Source organism: Diuraphis noxia, unplaced genomic scaffold (assembly GCF_037042655.1).
Source record: "Diuraphis noxia isolate RWA-SAM2 unplaced genomic scaffold, SU_Dnox_SAM2 contig0005, whole genome shotgun sequence".
Lineage (NCBI taxonomy): Eukaryota > Metazoa > Arthropoda > Insecta > Hemiptera > Aphididae > Diuraphis > Diuraphis noxia.
In genome coordinates this window covers 32872277-32891501 of record NW_028301715.1, presented here as the reverse complement: position 1 = coordinate 32891501, position 19225 = coordinate 32872277, and the positions used below count along the sequence as shown (strand labels likewise).

Here is a 19225-nt window from a genome sequence, read left to right as displayed (position 1 = left end):
AAAACGTGTTAACTGTAATTGCAACAGCAGCAGATGACGAAAAAAATGTAATTTTTAGTCGCTACTGTCTTAATGATAATAAATAATAATAATATTATTATTATTATAGAGTAGTATTATGAACAGAACGCAATCACCGCATATATATACAGTGGCGTCCGCAGAGGGGGGGGGGGCTAATGGACTGAAGCCCTCCCCCATTGACCATATTATTGTTTTTTTGTTTTTATATTTACCTCGATTTAATATAGTTTCTTAAATCATGTGTTTACCTAACCAAACAATGCAAACCATATTGTCCTGAACTGGCTAAACTTCTAAGGTTCATAGATAATATTTTTATACATTCCATAGTCAGTACTCAGTCATGATTAAAGATACTATCTTTAGCCGTGCCACAGCTAGTCCATATAAATCTATAATCTGTGATAACAATTGAATACTGAGTTAACCTGTTAAACCTTTTTTCTTTTTTTCATGGTATCGATGAGGACCGGAGCAGGGACTGCTTTCGCATTACTTCCACTACGGCCCCCATCATTTATTGTTAAAGAAAGTTCAATACATACAATATATAACAATATTCAACATATTACACACACCAGTTAGGTATTATGAATTTAACGGGTGTTGACAGTCACTAATTATTTATTTTCAAACCCCCCTCCCCCATTGAAAAATCCTGTGTACGCCACATATATATACAACATACATATTATATAATATAATATATTTGTACCTTTTCCGAACTAAACGAATCGGTCTGCACTTTCATCGTGGCAGCACTGGTGTTTTGCAGGTTTTCCCGTTGAGATAGTTCTCCAGGTTTCTGCAACGTTTTTTTTTTTTTTTTTTTGTGAAAATGTTTGAAAACAATCACCGATCCACAACGCAATGCAACCGTGTGATTATAATACGACTGTTCGGACGAAGATCGTACACTATTTTACGTCTGCTACTTTACACTGTTTAAATGAAATACCGGCCTGCAACGACTGTGTGATGGCGGTGGTGTATATTGTTAGACTAAACTTAGACAATCGCGAATTTTCGACTCGGTCGTACGCGTGCGTGTGTGTACGAGTGTTTAAATGTTCGAGTGTGGGTATAATAATATATATTATCATCACATATCATTATTATTATATACGCGTAAACTCCCACAGAATGTCGAGAGACGTGAAAAAAAATATGCGAAAATACTCGCGGGAGATAATGTTTTTTTCTTTTTTTTATTGCCCAACGACCGCTCCGACGATGACGTCCCAATACCTATTCGGGTGTAATACCATTGCAATAATAACACGATAAATTGTCGTGTGCAAAATATACATAATATTATGTTACCCGCGGTAGTTGACGATGCCCCCCACAGACGTTTGATCCGCGCGATCAACAGTTTCTTTTGGTCGTCCACCGTATACATACAAAAACGTATATATTAATATAATAAATCATAATCATCGTGTACGTTGCTCTTCCAAGTGTGCGCTATTTTTAAATTTTGTTTTTTCCAAGAACTCTTTCATGATTTCCGTTAATGACTAAGGTAAGTCACACTTTAATATTTCCTTGTAATTTTTAAGCGCTAATTGTCCATCATAGCTTGCTTTCCGTCGCCACATATGTTGGATATAATAAATTAAAAACTGATTCAAATAATATTACGTACTTTACCGTATGAAATATTATAATAATTAATCTAATCAACGCGTCGTAATTCGCAAGCTCCAAAATCAATCAGTATAATTATACTTAGAGTTTAACTATTTTGAATTATATCAACCTTCATCTTCCCAACACCGCGTGAATAAAATGTAAATCAGCACGTTTAGACTTTAGAACACACACACTTATTATACTAGATTCATTCTAACGTACAGAATCATAAGGATGCAGATAACAATATCATTAACTTTTACACATTCACAAATTTCAACAATTTATAGATAATATCAACGATTTATTTTTAAACGATAAAAAGCACGCTGTATGCTAAACGAATGTTATAATATTACAGAACTTATCAGACGGGTTCTACATTCCGAGTTCTTGGAATTATAATTTAAATGCCAAACACAAATAAAAGAATCTCGTACTGTAGGTATACATTATGAGAAAAATATTTTTTTTCTTATTTGCCGCCATACGATATGTCTTCGTTCGTATAGTTTTAAAATCAAATCAATGTACCTAAATATTTAAAAAAAAAAAAAACGAACATTTGATCACATGAAGGGGTGATAGAAAAAAATGAGAGATCGTACAATAAAACTTTAAGTGAAACTACGTTTTGGAATTTACATTATATTATTTATTTACTTTACGTCCTACGTTCACAGAATCAATCAATCGACATAATGAATTGAAAATTACACATGATTTAGAAGTCCTTGAATATTTTCAGTAACTAATTTGCAATTCGCGTTTAACAGAGTTTAATAAAACAATCATTAAATGGCATCAAAACGCAATAACGACCACTGCTAGGCCGATTTCCTATGACATATCGCTAATGTGTATGAAAGGTAATAAAATAGTATAGTAAATGATATTATACATATATCTAGGTACGTTGAAAAAAGTCATTATATTGTAATATTCAAATATCATTGCAAAACAAAATCGCACGGCTGCTGGTTGGCTCTGATAACACATTAATTATTTGTGGAAAACGTTGTGATTCGCAATAATATAATCATAATATAATATTGTATGCAACGAGCCTAAAAAATAAAATGATAATTGTTTTTATGTAATGTCAGATATTGTAGTATAGTTAATGTACTACAGATAGAGAATTCGCGTAAAATCAAAATTCCGACTAAAAAATTAAACGTACCTATACGCGCGTTATCGACCACTGTCGTCGATTTCCAGTAGTCACAATAACAACATTAATTCCTTACTATATAGCTTTGGTTCGGAATCGCATGAAATCCGAATAAGGTACTAAACTACTACATTCACGGTGATTGTGTGGACTATATTATTGTCATATTATGCACATATAATATTAATATCAATCGTTGTTATATCCATCAACGCGCAGACGACTAAAAAATATAACAATATATACTTTGGTGTTTACTGTTTTTATTCGCGTGCCATACAATTATTAACTGTATGTTATAATATATTTAATATCAAAAAATTACGGCCCAGGTCGATATTATATATAGGTGTACAATAATAACAATAATAATAAAAACTTTATTATTGTTTTCGTTTTACGCGCAGGCGACGTTCGTGGCGAATGGTTCAAGGACGTGCCTCGGCGGCCAGAAAAATGGAGAGAATTTTTATTTTGCTTCCCCTTTTCCGCTTGCAGAATGGCGATTGGCCGTGAATCGGGTTTCGTCTCGTTTGCGGTTATTTTGGCCAGAGACGAAGGGAAAAATAAATAGATACGAGAGAAAAAAACTTCCTCGCTATAGTATACGTCGTGTACGTATAGTATTATGTTGTGTCGGCGGTGGCACAGAACCGAAATAAATCTGGCCGACTTGCCAAGACGCACAGCATTCGTTTGATTTATTCTCACCGTATGAGAATGTAAAAAAAAGACTCGACTGACCGCCGCCGAAATCAAATTCTTTGTATTTTTAGCGCCGCCGTGCGTATACCTACTCCGCCGCGTTTACCACATGACAATATTATAATTAAATTTTTTTAATCAATATACCTATTAAAAACGGGTAGAGAAATCGAACCTAAAAAAACTGAGCCCGCACAAACAATTTTAAGTTCCATAAAAATAATATCCTAAAAATTCGAACGCTACAAACTATGAAAAATTATGTTTGGTATACGGAATTGGTTCGACATTGAACGAAATATTATGTTCGATTTGAATTCGATCCACCTCTACTATACCTATAATATACTATTAAAAATTTTATATATTTGATCGGATATCAAATACTGTCGAATCGATTGTTTGCTCATCGCTATAACCAGATCTTTTAAATGTATCGCTACGACTTTTCATCGGCATTAATCATCATTTACCTTGGACTCTGCAGCTTTATTGAACGTGCTCATTTTTTCGGCCATTTTGACCGCGCCGCCGCCGCTGCCGCTCATCATTAGCCGCCAAACGCCGCGCATAATAAATCCGCACCCGCAAAAGAGACACGTCTTAACGTCGCCGTCGTAACGATGTTTGATGATGACAATAATTTGTTGTATTATTATTATTATTATTATTATTATTAAAACGACACAGTTGTAAAGGCAGGCGCGACACTGCAGGCCAAATAAGTCCGACTTGCGGGGGCAGGGTAAATTATGCAATTATTATATACACTGCACTTGCAGCAGCTACCGCGAACCCGAGAAAACTACGACCAAACCAATCGGCAATTTTCCGACAGAGCTTTCACTGTTATTATTTTTTTGTGTTTAAGTTTTACGTGACTATAACGACGGGGCTAAAAGGCGTGTGCGTGACCCGCTGGGACGGTTGTAACGGTGCGCCGGGGACGGCAATAAAAACGGTGGCGGCGTCGTACGTTTGGTTGCCCGACTTGGGCGCCACCGCCGACGTCCGAAAAAAAATAAAACAAAATACCGACGGCAATGATAATATATAGTCTATTATAGTCTATATACTACTGCACAGAACACTATTAGGTTAGAGTATCGACCCGAGTAATAAATTTGTTAAGACGTAGACTTTAGAGTTGTAAACGATCCGGTCTCGACGACGAGAAACTACGTTATTTGCAGTGTACAGTGAATCAATTACCAAATAAGAGTGCGCGAGCGATGGAGTAAAAATAAAAATAAGAGTGTGTAAATGAAAGAGAGATACGGATTTTCGAGGATCAGATGATTTTCATTAATATATGCATCGTTTGATAATACAGATTTAATTCATTTTTTACCACTGCAATACGAATATATAAATCGACACTTAAAAAATATACCCACGGCGAGAGACCTACAATAAAACTAATTATTCTATAGACGATTGTTATGGTTTATTCGACAGCATGTCCACCGGGTAACTATAAAGGGTTTGGGAGGAACAAAAAATCACTTACTTGGCGACTGAAGTTTTCCGAACGAAAGGAGATTTTTTGAAAATTTCTTAGCAACGTCTCGTTGGAATGCACCGAAGAAAAAAATTGAGCCATTGTATGTGATCACAATGAAAGAGAAATAAAGCGCATACTACGATTTATTTGTATTTCAGGATTGCTGAACTCAAAAGTATTACTTTGCAATTTTCCTCTACAAACGTATATTTATCGTTAAAAATCTGTATAGCGTTTATATTACAAGTGAAACACGTTTCATCGAACACTGTAGGGTCGTCACTATAGAACTATACAACTATACAACTGTCTATACTCTATATTCGTCGAACAACTATATAGGACAGTATAGACTATATTATGTCATAATAATAAAATGTAAAAAATTAAACGATATGACTAATAAAATATTATAGATTATAGCAAATCTATCGTATGATAATTTCATAGAATAGTTAATAACTAATAAGAAACCAATCATTGCTAATTATACAAACACACCAAACGGCGAACAGCACACTCAATGTACATCTCGTTTTCGTACATATATGAGTAATGTATATGAAATAATATGAGTTATAATTAATATCATAAAACATGAAATAGTGCGAATCATAATAATATTATATTAACCGTCGTCGAGGTTCAACGATTACTTAATCGAAGACTATTTATTTTTTTAACATAATTATCGAGGTTCCGGTAAATTAACGATAAATAATTATTATCGTAGGTATTCGACTGAGATTGTTTTGTGTGCATCTGCAATGCATGCACACCGCACACTTGAGCAACAAAAATGTTTTCCAATCGTAAATATAGTGATATATTAATAAAATAAGTATTGTAAATCAATCAACAAAAACGTTTCGCGATAGCCGTTGAAATGAATACACATATAATGCTAATATATAGTATATATAGGTAGGTAGGTAGGTAATTATATTATTTTAATTAGCACCAGTTGAAAAGAGTTCGATTTACTGATGCGGCTGAATGTCGAGAGATACAGAATAAAAATAAAAAACATTACGACTGCACTGTTGTACAGGAAATATGTATATTATAATCGTATTTACATATATTTTACGAGCACCTCACGTGGGTCAAATAGTGCAACGCGAGAATTGAAAAAAAACAACATTAATTGGTTTTCGAGACGAACGTTTAATGCGAGTGTTTCAATGGCTATTGGAAAATTTCGTAGGTTTTTTGTTTTTAATTTTTTTTTTTTTTTGCAACCAGCAATTCGCAACCATAAACTTGTTATTATAATGCGACCCGTGTCGGAACAGCAGTTGAACGCAGTTTCGATACCTAATCAAAGAAAAAATTGAACAAGAAATTTGCTGAGTTTGCCCTCACCGCTGTCGTGTAAGTAACAACACGGACGAAGTTATTCGGAGTCATAAAGTAATAACATGTTTGCGCATTGAACGCTGCATAATAAATATTAAACATACTTTCAAGTAATTTAATAATATTTATAATTAATATTGTACACGAACTAGCAATAATTTGATTCGAGACGCACGTGATTTGTTTTTTCCTTTATAAACGTGTTTTATCACGAGTGATATTATTTTGAAGGAATAGTATTATTTTCCCATATACAACTTATTATTCTATACTGCTGCTACGGTTTACTCCTACAGGTATAACCTGTGGTCATGAAACATATTTATTCACATATCTGTAGGTATAATTAATTAATTAATTAATATTATTATAGTTAATTATCATAATTATTACGGTTTAGAAAGATAAGTTAAATATAATTGAGAAGGTACTTTACCGGAATTTGATTTTTAAAACCAATGTGGCTACTACACTATACATATACATAGTTTAAATTCACGACTTGGAATATTACTCGATAATAAATTATAATAATGTTGTCTAAACTTAAATGTATTATTTCTTCGCTTTTATATAAATATTTTAAAAATAAAATTGTAACAGATTTTATTCACGGACAATTTTATTATATAAATATTTACTCCCATGATTCTCAGGCTTTTTTATACGTACGATATTATAAAAACATTATCAATAAACTAATAAAAATAACTCCAATTTGGCAAAGTCTAACTGTATAGAGAACTATGTCAACATATTAATATAAATGTCCTATCTATAAACTTATCCGCAAGAGTTAGATCGCTATACGAGGACCATTAAAACGTGAATGTCCTAGACTTTAATTATTATGTTATAATATTAAAGTAATAATATATATTTCAATGAACACGGAAAATTAATAGTAATGGATTATTGACAAATGAGATTAGTATATTATAGTCGTTCAATACCATACATACTTATAGGTAAATACATTAATTTTTTCTGTCATGTCTTAGTGACAAATTATCACTAAATTTGTAGACAGTATAAACACGTCTGTAAATGTATGAATGTAAACGTATGCGTACACGTGTGTGATAGTCAAACAATAATAACCGCTTCCGTACTACATATAACTCGAATTGTTATTTGATTTATTGTTGTTTGATATCACAATATTATGTTTATAATTTGTCAAAAAAAAAAAAAAAAAAAATGCATTTTGATATTACAACTTCATTCAAAACCACTGTTACAACAGGTATAAGATATAATAATGTGCTACAATTCAGTCGAAAAAGTTACACAATTTGGTGCAAATCGGGGACCACTGATACCGTATCAGTATTACCGCTATTATAATATCATCGACGTATTTGTAACACATTATAATATCTTATCAGTGCAGGTTCACGTGGAGAAGAGCACACCAAAACCACTACACTGTATAAAAAAATCTTGGTCAGAGCCACTATATAGTTAAGGCGAATTAAAGCGAGCGAGAACTAGATCATAAATATCATGACAGAAAATATACGTACATAGGTATATAAATATTACGTACGAGAATATGTACGTATAGGAACAAAGTACTTAAGATAATCTGTTTTGCTGTCAATTCGTACATCACGCAAAAAATTACCATGAGGTGGTTGACCTATTATTACAATATTTTTTAAATGAAAATGACACAGGTGGTTATTATACTGCAATATCGAGTATTATAAAAAATGTTATAGGTATTCAAAAAATGTCGAGTGCTACGGCTCGGCAATATTATTGTTCAACTAATTCTAGGTAACAAAACAAAGCAATTATTGAATAATGTGTATATATGTACCTATATACATCAAACAATTAGCTAATTGACAAGTACTTGTGCTCTATCTCTCTCTCGTCGAAAAATCGAGCTTATAATCGTCAACGAATGCAAATCTACAATTCTTACAAGTATAGAAATTATAAGGTGTATAAATAACAGCGTCACCTAAAATATTACATTTATTTTATATTTACAAGCGTCTTTAAAATACTAATTTTTTAGTATCAAAATGAAGAAACTTTAAGATACGTCTTTCAATACTGAAGCAAAAAAAAAATTATATGTCTTTGTATTATACCAACAACAATCATGGAAACTTTTATTGATGATACTACATGTGAATCTCTAGGGTTTTCTGAAAGTAACTCTTTCACTATTGTTTAGCCCTACTATTTTGGCACCATATACTATCATTTTATATCTGTCCACAACAGTTATTCACTAAAATATGCACATAAATTGCTACTATGTTTTGATAAATCCCTATATTATTTCTCTATTCAACATATTAGTTGTAAATGCAATAAAATAATACAATTTTTTGAAATTAATTTTCCTAACTTTTTCTCGGACGTGAGGCATCAAATCTAAGTAAAAAGTTCGATGCCCTGAGCCAGGGCCCTGCTTGACCTAGCTCTAAGGTCGACCTTTAATAAAGTGAATATCAGCTATTTAAAATATAATATACCACCTACAGCAGCGATGTAATTCAAATATTATACGATCGGACATAAAGAAACTGTAGATTCAGATTTCAAACGCGTAGATTTTGTAGAACTTAGTAATTACATCTTTATAACTTGTTACGACTGACCACTGTGGTTATGCTTATGATATTAGGTATATTACACAAGTTTACGGACTCCTTAAGAGTCATATATACATATATTATTTGACTTAAGTTGGAAATTAATGTATATTGCATTCAAATTTTAGGAATAAATATATACTCATATTACGGTATATTTAGATACATACATGTTTATAATGGTATTGGATACTTTTTCTGCTATAATGTTAAATTAACAGTTATAGATAAGGTTTGCAGTCACGTAATATTTAAATAATCCTTTAAACGATGTCTTGTCGGAATTATATAATACACATTATATTATAATATGCCATAAACTAATCGATCGAATTACTCTTTCACGCAAACATATATTTTACACTCGCGCCTAATCGTTTCTATATTAGCCATTATAAGTATGTATTGCAATAATTTAACCTATATATAAAATACATATTGCATATAGGTATTTTATTGATGGATGTTTATACAATAATAATACACATGTAGTCGGTGCATTCCACCATACTATACCTACTATATTAATCATTATAGACGTTTACATTTTATTTTAATTAATATATAATATATGAAAGCCAACATTTTTATGGAGTATACACGATTATAAATCGACAATCACGATAAAAAACAAATTTAAAAAATGTATCACCTATTAAATATTGTTAAAATAAATGATCGATTTAGGACTCGTATATAGTTGAAATCATATGTGTATATAGTATATAACTGATGGCAGCGATGGACCTACATGGACCGCTAAGCTGTTGAGAAGAAGAAGAAGAAGAAGAAGAAGAAGTATATAGGTAATAAATTGTGTAAGATTTTAATCAATCACTCGCAATATAAGTCTATACATCACGTACATAATATATATTATAGGTACAACACAGATGGAAATACAATGCAATCACAATGATTAATAATTAATAAAGTATATTATATCTCACCTCAACTGCATACGGAGTACACATAACTTTTTATCAGAAAATCAACTTCTAATATTATTAAAAGTGTTAAACAAACATTATGCCAGACAGAAAAAATCAAATATCATATTCATGTCAAATAACAATTTTACGTAAATGACAAATGTAAATTAATACTTAATGTTTTTGTCATGCAATGTTATGATAAGATATTAATTGTATAATACTATAAACATTTTTAGGGAAGAACCCATGAATTAGTTTAATATTATAATGTATATTCATCATGAATGATGTTTTTTTTACATATAAATATTACTAGTATACTATAATGAATTATAATATATGTAAATGAAAAAATTAGACTTGTGTAAAGTATTATATTATAATATTATATTATTTATCAATTTATCATACCTTCTAGTTATAACGGCTGAATAACGATAAGAAGAAATATGTATTTATTTTAGAAGAGTATACATAATTTTATTCATAGTTATTAGTAATTATAATATATAATTTATAATTTTATAATTTTTGAGAGGTGTTTTTTTTTTTAAATTTAGTACTAATAATACCGTAATGTAATTTACATGGATTAGTGTCTACCGTTAAAAACAAGGCCAATGGTGAACAAATCCCCTACAAATCAACCACAGGAGATGACAGTAACAGCTAGCGTAAACTGTTAAACATTATTACGGTGATAAAATGTTTAGTTCTTTGCAGTTTAGGAAATTGTTCGCGATGGTTTTAAAGGTAATTATTAATCATAAGTAAGGTTACCTAACCTATGAAAAATAACATAATATTTCATCATGGGAATGTATTTTTTAATTCGACGACCGTAAATTATTCTCGTTTTTTTATTTCAATAATTATTAATTTAATACGAATATGCAAATATGGTGGTAATCGACCAAGGACGAACTCTTTTTAAAGGCGGCTTTCGAATATGTTTGCATCTCACGTTCAAATCTATCTCGTGGCTTATTTTTCAGGTAATTTTCATTAGTTATATGCATATAGCATATGTGTAGTTGGTTTTAACCGGCCTACAGATCACACCTGTGGTGCATTTTCACAATAAAGTCAAATGTATAATATATATATGGCAGAAAGCGTAAAAATATATTTAATTGAAAAATGTGATTAGAAAATGAATATGTACACGTAATACATGTACACAATATTTATTATTTGGCATGTTACATTATTCTCTAAGGTTGTCAACTTTACTTTAGTGTAAATGAACCAAAATTCAAACTGATACTGTTTAGTGTCACATTTGTGATTATCGTCGCTATATTATTATTTATTACATACAGAAATACAGCTTTTAATCACGTAAGTATATACATTGACGTCTACCACATTCTAGGCATTGTGCAATGAAAAAACAAAAATGTTTTCTATCTATAAAGCTCGCACTGTAGTTTGTCCAACTGCGACAGGTGTGTGAAAAAAACATATATCTCGGCTAATCTGATAAAGAAAAAATAATTTAAAATATATTAGGTAGTATAGGTACTATGTAATAAATCGTATTATAGTTAAAGCGGTACATAATTCTCATTGTTTTTTACCAAACTGCAGTTTTATAGCTACAGCTGGTTTTTGATTTAAAACGATTTTTCCATTAAAATTAATTACCACACTATAATGAGCACATTACGACTGCAGGTTATTGGCAAAACGACTATAATCGTAACTTAATCTATAAGTTCAGTAAAATGTAAGTACTCGGGGATTGGTGTCTTTTCCTAAGTCTTGAACAAGTGATGAAGGGGAATTCATATTATTTGTTTCTGTGCAGCAATTCACGCGTCGTCTTGTTATAAGTAGGTCATTTCTATATTATACTCATATGGTTTTCATTTTACATAGTAGATGACTCACAACTACTCGAGTTCATCGGAAAATACGTATATTAGGACCGTGTGGTAGCGTCTTTGGCCCGTTTTATGTACGAAAGTACGACGTGAATGTCCGGTGTTCGGGTGTTGTTTTTCGAACAGATGGTGGAGGTCATGCTCAACCTGTAAAACGAGAAACAAAACGAAACCCCGTCCCGACGGCGGCTGCGCTTTTCGCGTAGGTCGAGGAAACCACGGGCCGAGAGACGCCATCATGTATTATTTCCGTCGTCGCGTCGTCGGTACTCGTGCATTATATCCGACGTATTATTATACCGTCGCATAAAATTAAAGGCGCGCCACACTTGCGCAATAGTAAACAATAATGCATAATTCAATAATCGGAAACGCAGAAGAGGGACTTTTTCGTTTTGTTTTCCTTTAGGTTTATTTGTTTTTTTTTTTTTTTACGGCGTCTGCAATAACTATTACGTGAGACCGACCGGTAGTTAGCAAACTGCAGATCGAGATATTGAAGAAAAGGTTGTCACGTGAACGAATATAGGTACACACGAAATATCACAAAAAACGAGTAAGCACGCGTAAAAAAGAATTAATAGCGACACACGAGTCTGTGAATTGACAGAATAAACCAGTTTCCCGTCGCCGATCTCTCACTCTATGTATGTCTCTCTCTCTCTCACACACACACACCCACGCGTCGTCTTTGACCGGTCTGTATGTATTATAATATGTATTTGTATTATTATTATTATTTTATTATAATATTGGTTATGGTATAATAATACATGCGTACAGGTATAAGACTGACGACTAAACGCGCTATAAATCACTCGCGTGTTGTAATAATATTAATAACGATCTTGTTATATTTATTTTACGTGCACACGACCAGCCGATCAGCCGAGACACAACGGTTGTCCCCACAGAACGACACCCAAATTTAAATTACATGTTAGTGGCGCCGAAAGTGATCAAGTTCCACGTAATATTATTTTTATAATATTATGACGCGTGAAATCATAACATAAGGGCGATTGATGAAATTGTTCGATAGTTACATTTTATTTTCCGCGGTGCTTAAGTGGTTTAATGGCGATCGGATAGGCGGCATATACCCACTATATATCAATCTTTGTATTTCGTCAATTTTTTGTTTCGTAAAGGTAATTCGGGTCGTATTAGTACAGATATACTAAACGACATAATATAATAATATGTGATCCGTCGAATTGTGTGTCTAAGTAATAATGCGTAGACGTAAAATACGCCTGCAGGGTTGTTACATTTTAAACATCCACATTTTTAAGTTACTTCTCACCGATGACTATTATATAAGTCGGTTCAGTGAAAAAAATATAGTTCTTGTCCATAGCATTCATTGATTTACTCTGAAAACAATAATATTAAATTTACCGCTGCGAAACACTTCCAATTCCTATAGTACGGCGCGATCTCGTTCGTATTCAGACACTGACCAACCTTAACAATACGAGAATTGTACCTGATGTGTTAATTTCCATCTAAAATCTAAATCACGTACCGAGATTCCATATTTTACATAGTCATGCAATTTTACATATATATACGTATAAACTATTCTCTATTTTATTATTTCTTTCAATTCTAAAAACGCATTACATCAGTGACTAAAAATTGTAGACTAATCTACGTCAAACGACAAATTTTGATAAACCAGAAATTTATATTAAATGTGTTGATAAATAAGAAAAAGACTTATCTGTTCTGTTATCACTGTTTTTCCTTTAAACTTATAATTAATGTAGAATGGTTTTATAAGCTGCAAGATTTGGGATTAAATACGCGAAGGTTATTGTGAAATCAGAATAAATAACTCTAGAAAATGTTTCTTCAATACACATTTAAAAAATCAAAAATCAAACGGTATGTGAAAGAAACCTAATTCGGTAAAATGTGATCCTACTCGAACACGTGTGTGAATCACTCATCAAAATTACGTACATAATAACACGTCTTTTGTCGTAAAACCGAATTACGAGTTTCAAAAAATTCCATTCTCTTTCCGGCCAGATATCGACGTATCAAACGATCATTGATAACGGGTGACAACCATCGCACAAATGATTTTAAACGAGAACTCTATAAATAGAACATTAGTGTGCTTCCGCCTCATTGAGTACCTGCAATGACTCACTTTCATCGACTGCAATATTAAAAACGATTGTCAAGTTCACCTATGCACACGAATCATACGTCTTGCAGATCAAAGACATTCCATGCGATTAAGAAACTTCAAAAACCTATAAATCACGATATATGCCTTATAACTATATGTGCTCATTACCTATATTGCGGGACATCTGAGGGTTGCACACCCCAACCAATATATATACCAATATATGTATAAAAGTCTATGATGATGGTTTCTTCAACCTATGTATATATATATATATAACTATACAACATATACCCCCGAGCGAATCCTGGATCAGTATATACTTAAATACACTAAATATTAATTGTATTATCACTTCCTGCAGAGGACATACAATTCGTCGGATAAACGTTATATTAATTACCCGGAGACCATAATATAATATAACCACGTCATCACGTCCGTACCTGGAGTTTGCTCATAGCGGTCTCGGTTTCGCGGTTGGCAATAGTGCTCCCGATGGTACCAGCGAGTCTGGCCCGGATAGCGTTGGCCGCGTGCAGCTTGCGGACGTCGCCGTGCTGGTGGAGCACCTCCTGCGAATCGGAAACCGTGCTGCTGGTGCTGCTCGACGACGACGACGACTCGTACGCCTCTTGGACCAGCTTCGATGTGGACACGCGCCGCTCGGTGGTCGCCGCGGCCGGGTGTTTCAGTCGTCCGTCCTGCACGGCCACGCGGACCGGTTTAGGGCGGGTGGTGGACGCGTGGAGGAGCGGCGAATCGTTGGACACCAAAACGGGAGGCGACTCGGGAAACGTGACCAGCGGGTCCGCCCCGTCGACGGGGTTGCAGCAGTCGGCGTCCTCGTTAACCGCGGTAACGTTACCGCTGTCCACGAGTATCCGCTGTTGGAGCAGCTGGGAGTTTTGCAGTTCGGATGACGTGGTCGTCATTTCAGACACCTGTCGGTGCAGGACGTGCTGAGACGTGGATGACGAAGACGACGTGGACGACGACGATTCCATCATCCGTGAACTCGAAGACGACGACGACGTGTTCTTCTTCGACGACGCCTTTTGAAAACAAATCAAATCAAACATTTTCGTTTTTTATTTTAACAGTTTGTTTTATTTTTATTGGTTTAAGTTTTTTTTTTTTTAAATACTGTTGTGTAATGTATTTCTTATAACGTCCTATGTAATATAAGTTTATCAACGCCAGTCTATCACGTCCATATTGCAAATGTACGTCCTGTATAAGCGAATCTAAACTATATTATAACCTATTCGAATTTGCGAACATGATTATAGTCTATTATACAAACATTATAAAAACACACAATATAACTCCTTAGTTATATTAAGAAAATAAAAATTTCAATCTATGATCCAGTTTTTCAAATTAGTAGGTATTTAAAAAAAAATTCATTTAAATGTGTCTTATGGAATATTTTGATGATGCGCTTTTAAGTATAGTTATATTATCCGTTGGTTTATAAAATATCCAATTTGAAAGTATAATTTTTCTCAAATTTAACATATTTTGGTAAGCAATGGAAAAATTATTGTAGACTGACAGGCAAACTAAATTAAATATTCGATTTAAACGATACCAAATGTTTTAAAAGTATAAAACAGATATAAATAAATGAAAAATAAATTGTATTAGAGTTGAAGAATTTGTATTCAGTAAATTCTGATTACCCCAACCTTCAATATAATGTGCGTCAACAGCAATGCAAAAACAGAAAAAATATTTTTCAAAATAAGTTTAGTCAAACGCTATTTTTCATCATCTAGGTTAGTAATTTAAATTAACATATTATTATAGATATTATTTATTTTATATTTAAATATTGGGTTCCTATCTATACCTATACTTGTTCATATATTCAGTGAAATGATAATTGTTAACTTGTAATAATTTATTTTAATATGATAAAATAAAATATGTTAAACGTGGCTTTCGAAACACAATATTACATACTTCCCGGTTATATTTCCCGGTTGTATTATTTCACATAAATTACGTAAATAAAAAAAATGATCGAGCTTTTTATTTATTTATTTTTCATACTGCCTATATATACGAGTGTGCTGATAAAATATAATATCACGTACATTATAGAGAAACGAAGGTATAATTTGTTCAGATGTTCATAATGATGATACTTTGAGACAAAAATATATATTATAATCTCGTGACGAACAATAGGCGCAGGCACTCGTTTGAGAAATGCGAAAATTTACATAATGTCATGCCATCATGGTAAATACTTGCAGCCAGAGACATCATATTATGTGCATTGCACATGTTATTATTAGTAGGAATATTATAATATTTATAAGGTATATATGTGGACATATTATAGTGTTGTGAGAAGATGAATCATGCGGTTTGCCATCAATTTCGATTTCGGTTTATTAAAACAAATCGTGTGCAGCGGGTATCCGTTTGAAACTTCAGCCCACGAGGACGATAATAATAATATATACATACCTGATATAAATAATAATAATATGTAGGCCTACTCCATCATTGTTATTATTTATTTTGTATTTCGTAACGTCAGTTTACACACGCGTTTCTCTATAGAAACTACTTTTGTCGCTGTTATTATTATTATAATTTAATATTATGTCACCTTCGATTCGCTGCAGGATCATATTACTATTATTATTATTATTGTGTGAGTTCAAAAGCGCGTGGCCTCGACAGTGGCGCGATATCGTACGGTTATAAAATGCCATCAAAATTAATTGTGATATACGAAAGGAAAATAATCGTACTTATAAATATTTTTATTTCACACACACGATAAGAAAATATTGTATGCACATAAGATATTTAATATGCTGTGTTTTGTATTTTGTCTTGTGATATTACATAGTGCATACCAGTACCTATATACATTCACTGAAGTGTCACAATTCAATAATTGGGAAAGAATTAAAATTAAAATTGAGTTCTTATGAGGACATCAGATTATGAGAAATCCTTGTGTCTAGTCGTCGCATGTAGATAGATTTGCGATCCGGTGGGTATTGGTTGTAGCTGGTATATCAAGTAACTTGGGTAATGGTAGCCAGTAGGCACATCAGTACTATTACATTGTATTTCATAATCGGACATACCCTTTTCACAATATTATACTAACGCAATATTATCGATTTAGTCTTTAGATCTTATTTCAAATTTCTTCGATCTATCTCAATATTTTAATGCCTGCAAAGGGGATTATTGTATTCCTGAAATATACTACGTAATTACAATCAAAATATTATTTGATACGAGTTCAAAATATTATTCCCTACATGAATTATTGTACTACCTATATGTTTACTGTAATATTATACTCCAGCAGCATTAATTATACAATTTTATGTGAAATAATATTTTCATGTAATATAGTGATCTTCATCACCGCCGATAGGACTCATCATTTATGTGCTATAATAATTAATTATTAATATTATACTGCAAAAATAATCAACGGCAAGTACTTTTAACTACTATAACCAAAGGAAGTACTTAAATAATTTTAATACTTCGTAGACATTTCGAGTGCTGCCTAACATTATAGAACGATTTTCGTTTTCTCTATATTATACTAGTGGTTCAGCTAATAAAAAACTATACAAACGAACTATATGAAGAGCTAAATAATAAATAAGACACATTATTGTTGTTGTGTAAATAAGAGGTACAGTTCCTGTTGATAATCAGCTCTCATAGAGTTGTTTATAATATTTTGCAGACAATGGAACGAAATAGAGAGACTGAAATCACTACGCCCACGCACACAATATAATATAATACACATTTATCGGTTGTGCAACTCACCATATGGTTGCCGGCGGTCGTGGCCATCGTCGTCGCCGATCCCATAGACCCGACGCTGTTCTTCTTTTGAAAACCCTCGATGACCGAACTCATGTCGTGTAAGTCTGAACCATCAGCATCCTGAAGGAACCCCGCCATCTGTAGAACCACGAAAAACAAATCAAACAATCAATTCACGTGAGACGAGTAAGAGCTAAAACATAATGATATAATAATGCAAAACGCGTAGCTTCGAAGAGTATAAGTCCTACAGTTTTAAGTAAATATAATATGATTGTACATAGAAAAAAAATCGATTTTGGAGAGAACATGCTGTCAATATGTGCTTTTCGATCGATTCTGTACCGCGGTATATATTATATAAATGTGTGTGCTGGTGTCGGTGGTATATTACGGTAATTTTACACGAGTGTACTGTGTTATTTAATATAAACAATAAAAATATATTTTAGATATATATAACTATATCAGTCAGGTACCTACTTAACGAGTAACATTAGTTCAAGGACATTGGTATACACATAATAATAGTATTATACAATCCGTGTAAACGGATAAAATAATACCAAGCACGAACGCACGATATTAATATACCCTTATGGGTATAAGACATAGGTCGTAACGATAAGCGTCATCGCGTGTTTATTTTGCAAAACGGTTGTCTGCGTATGTGGTCGGACAAAAAGCTAAGTCCCGTGGCGTCACCGTGTTATATAACACATTTTATTATAACATACATTACATATATTACAAAGGTATTAAAATAATAAAATCCATTAGGCATTATAGTTGCTATTGCCCCAACCCATTATGCAAAGTATAACTATATGTTTGTATTTTATTATAATCAAAAAATTATTTAGAAATCATAAATAAACAATAAAATCGATACTGTAATAAGTCATCATTTCTGTCTAATAAAAAAATATGACATTACTATTAAAATATTATTGTGCCATTAGTCATTAATATATTATACAGAACTTAGGTTAGAATATATTTTTATAGCATTGTTTGTTGGAGGAAATGCAATTTTTATAAATCACAAAATCAAATCGAATTTATTTATTGTATTAACGAGTTTTCGACGTCACAAACATCATTCTAAATAACACACATAGAATATTGTGACTATATTATTGTATTCTTTCATTTTTTATACATATTATATGCATAGGTGCAATTTGGGGTGTGCTTGGAGGTGCATAGCACCCCCATATTTTTATTGGTTATAAACTTATATAACTTATGAATTTATGTCATGGGCATTAGGAGATAAATTTATCACTTTGGTCAACTTAAATCTAACACCCCCATAAATCTAACCCAAATTGCGCCTATGATTATATGTATTAATATGTTAATTAATGGTACAATTAATATAAATAGCATGGTCTATCAGTTAACTCTGAACAGATTA

The 19225-nt window shown here is 32.4% G+C and overlaps 1 protein-coding gene and 1 long non-coding RNA gene across 4 annotated transcripts in view; one reads left to right on the top strand and one right to left on the bottom strand.

Moving 5' to 3' along the window:
* The window catches only part of LOC107168872 (sterile alpha and armadillo motif), a 38225-nt gene that overhangs the window by 7694 nt on the left and 11306 nt on the right, over positions 1 to 19225 (bottom strand). For all 3 annotated transcript variants that reach the window (XR_016191888.1, XR_016191889.1, XM_089228387.1), the window contains exons 2-3: positions 17806 to 17943; positions 14427 to 15035 (exon numbers count right to left, since the gene is read on the bottom strand). Coding sequence is in view for 1 of the 3 variants with exons in the window: in XM_089228387.1 (XP_089084513.1) it covers positions 14427 to 15035; positions 17806 to 17943 (747 nt within the window). In the remaining 2 variants the exon portion in view is untranslated. The remainder of the gene's footprint in view (positions 1 to 14426; positions 15036 to 17805; positions 17944 to 19225) is intronic.
* Positions 1384 to 10187, top strand: LOC149055211 (uncharacterized). Its single transcript, XR_016191890.1, has 3 exons — positions 1384 to 1549; positions 3241 to 9822; positions 9899 to 10187. It is a non-coding gene; the product is annotated as an uncharacterized LOC149055211 (long non-coding RNA).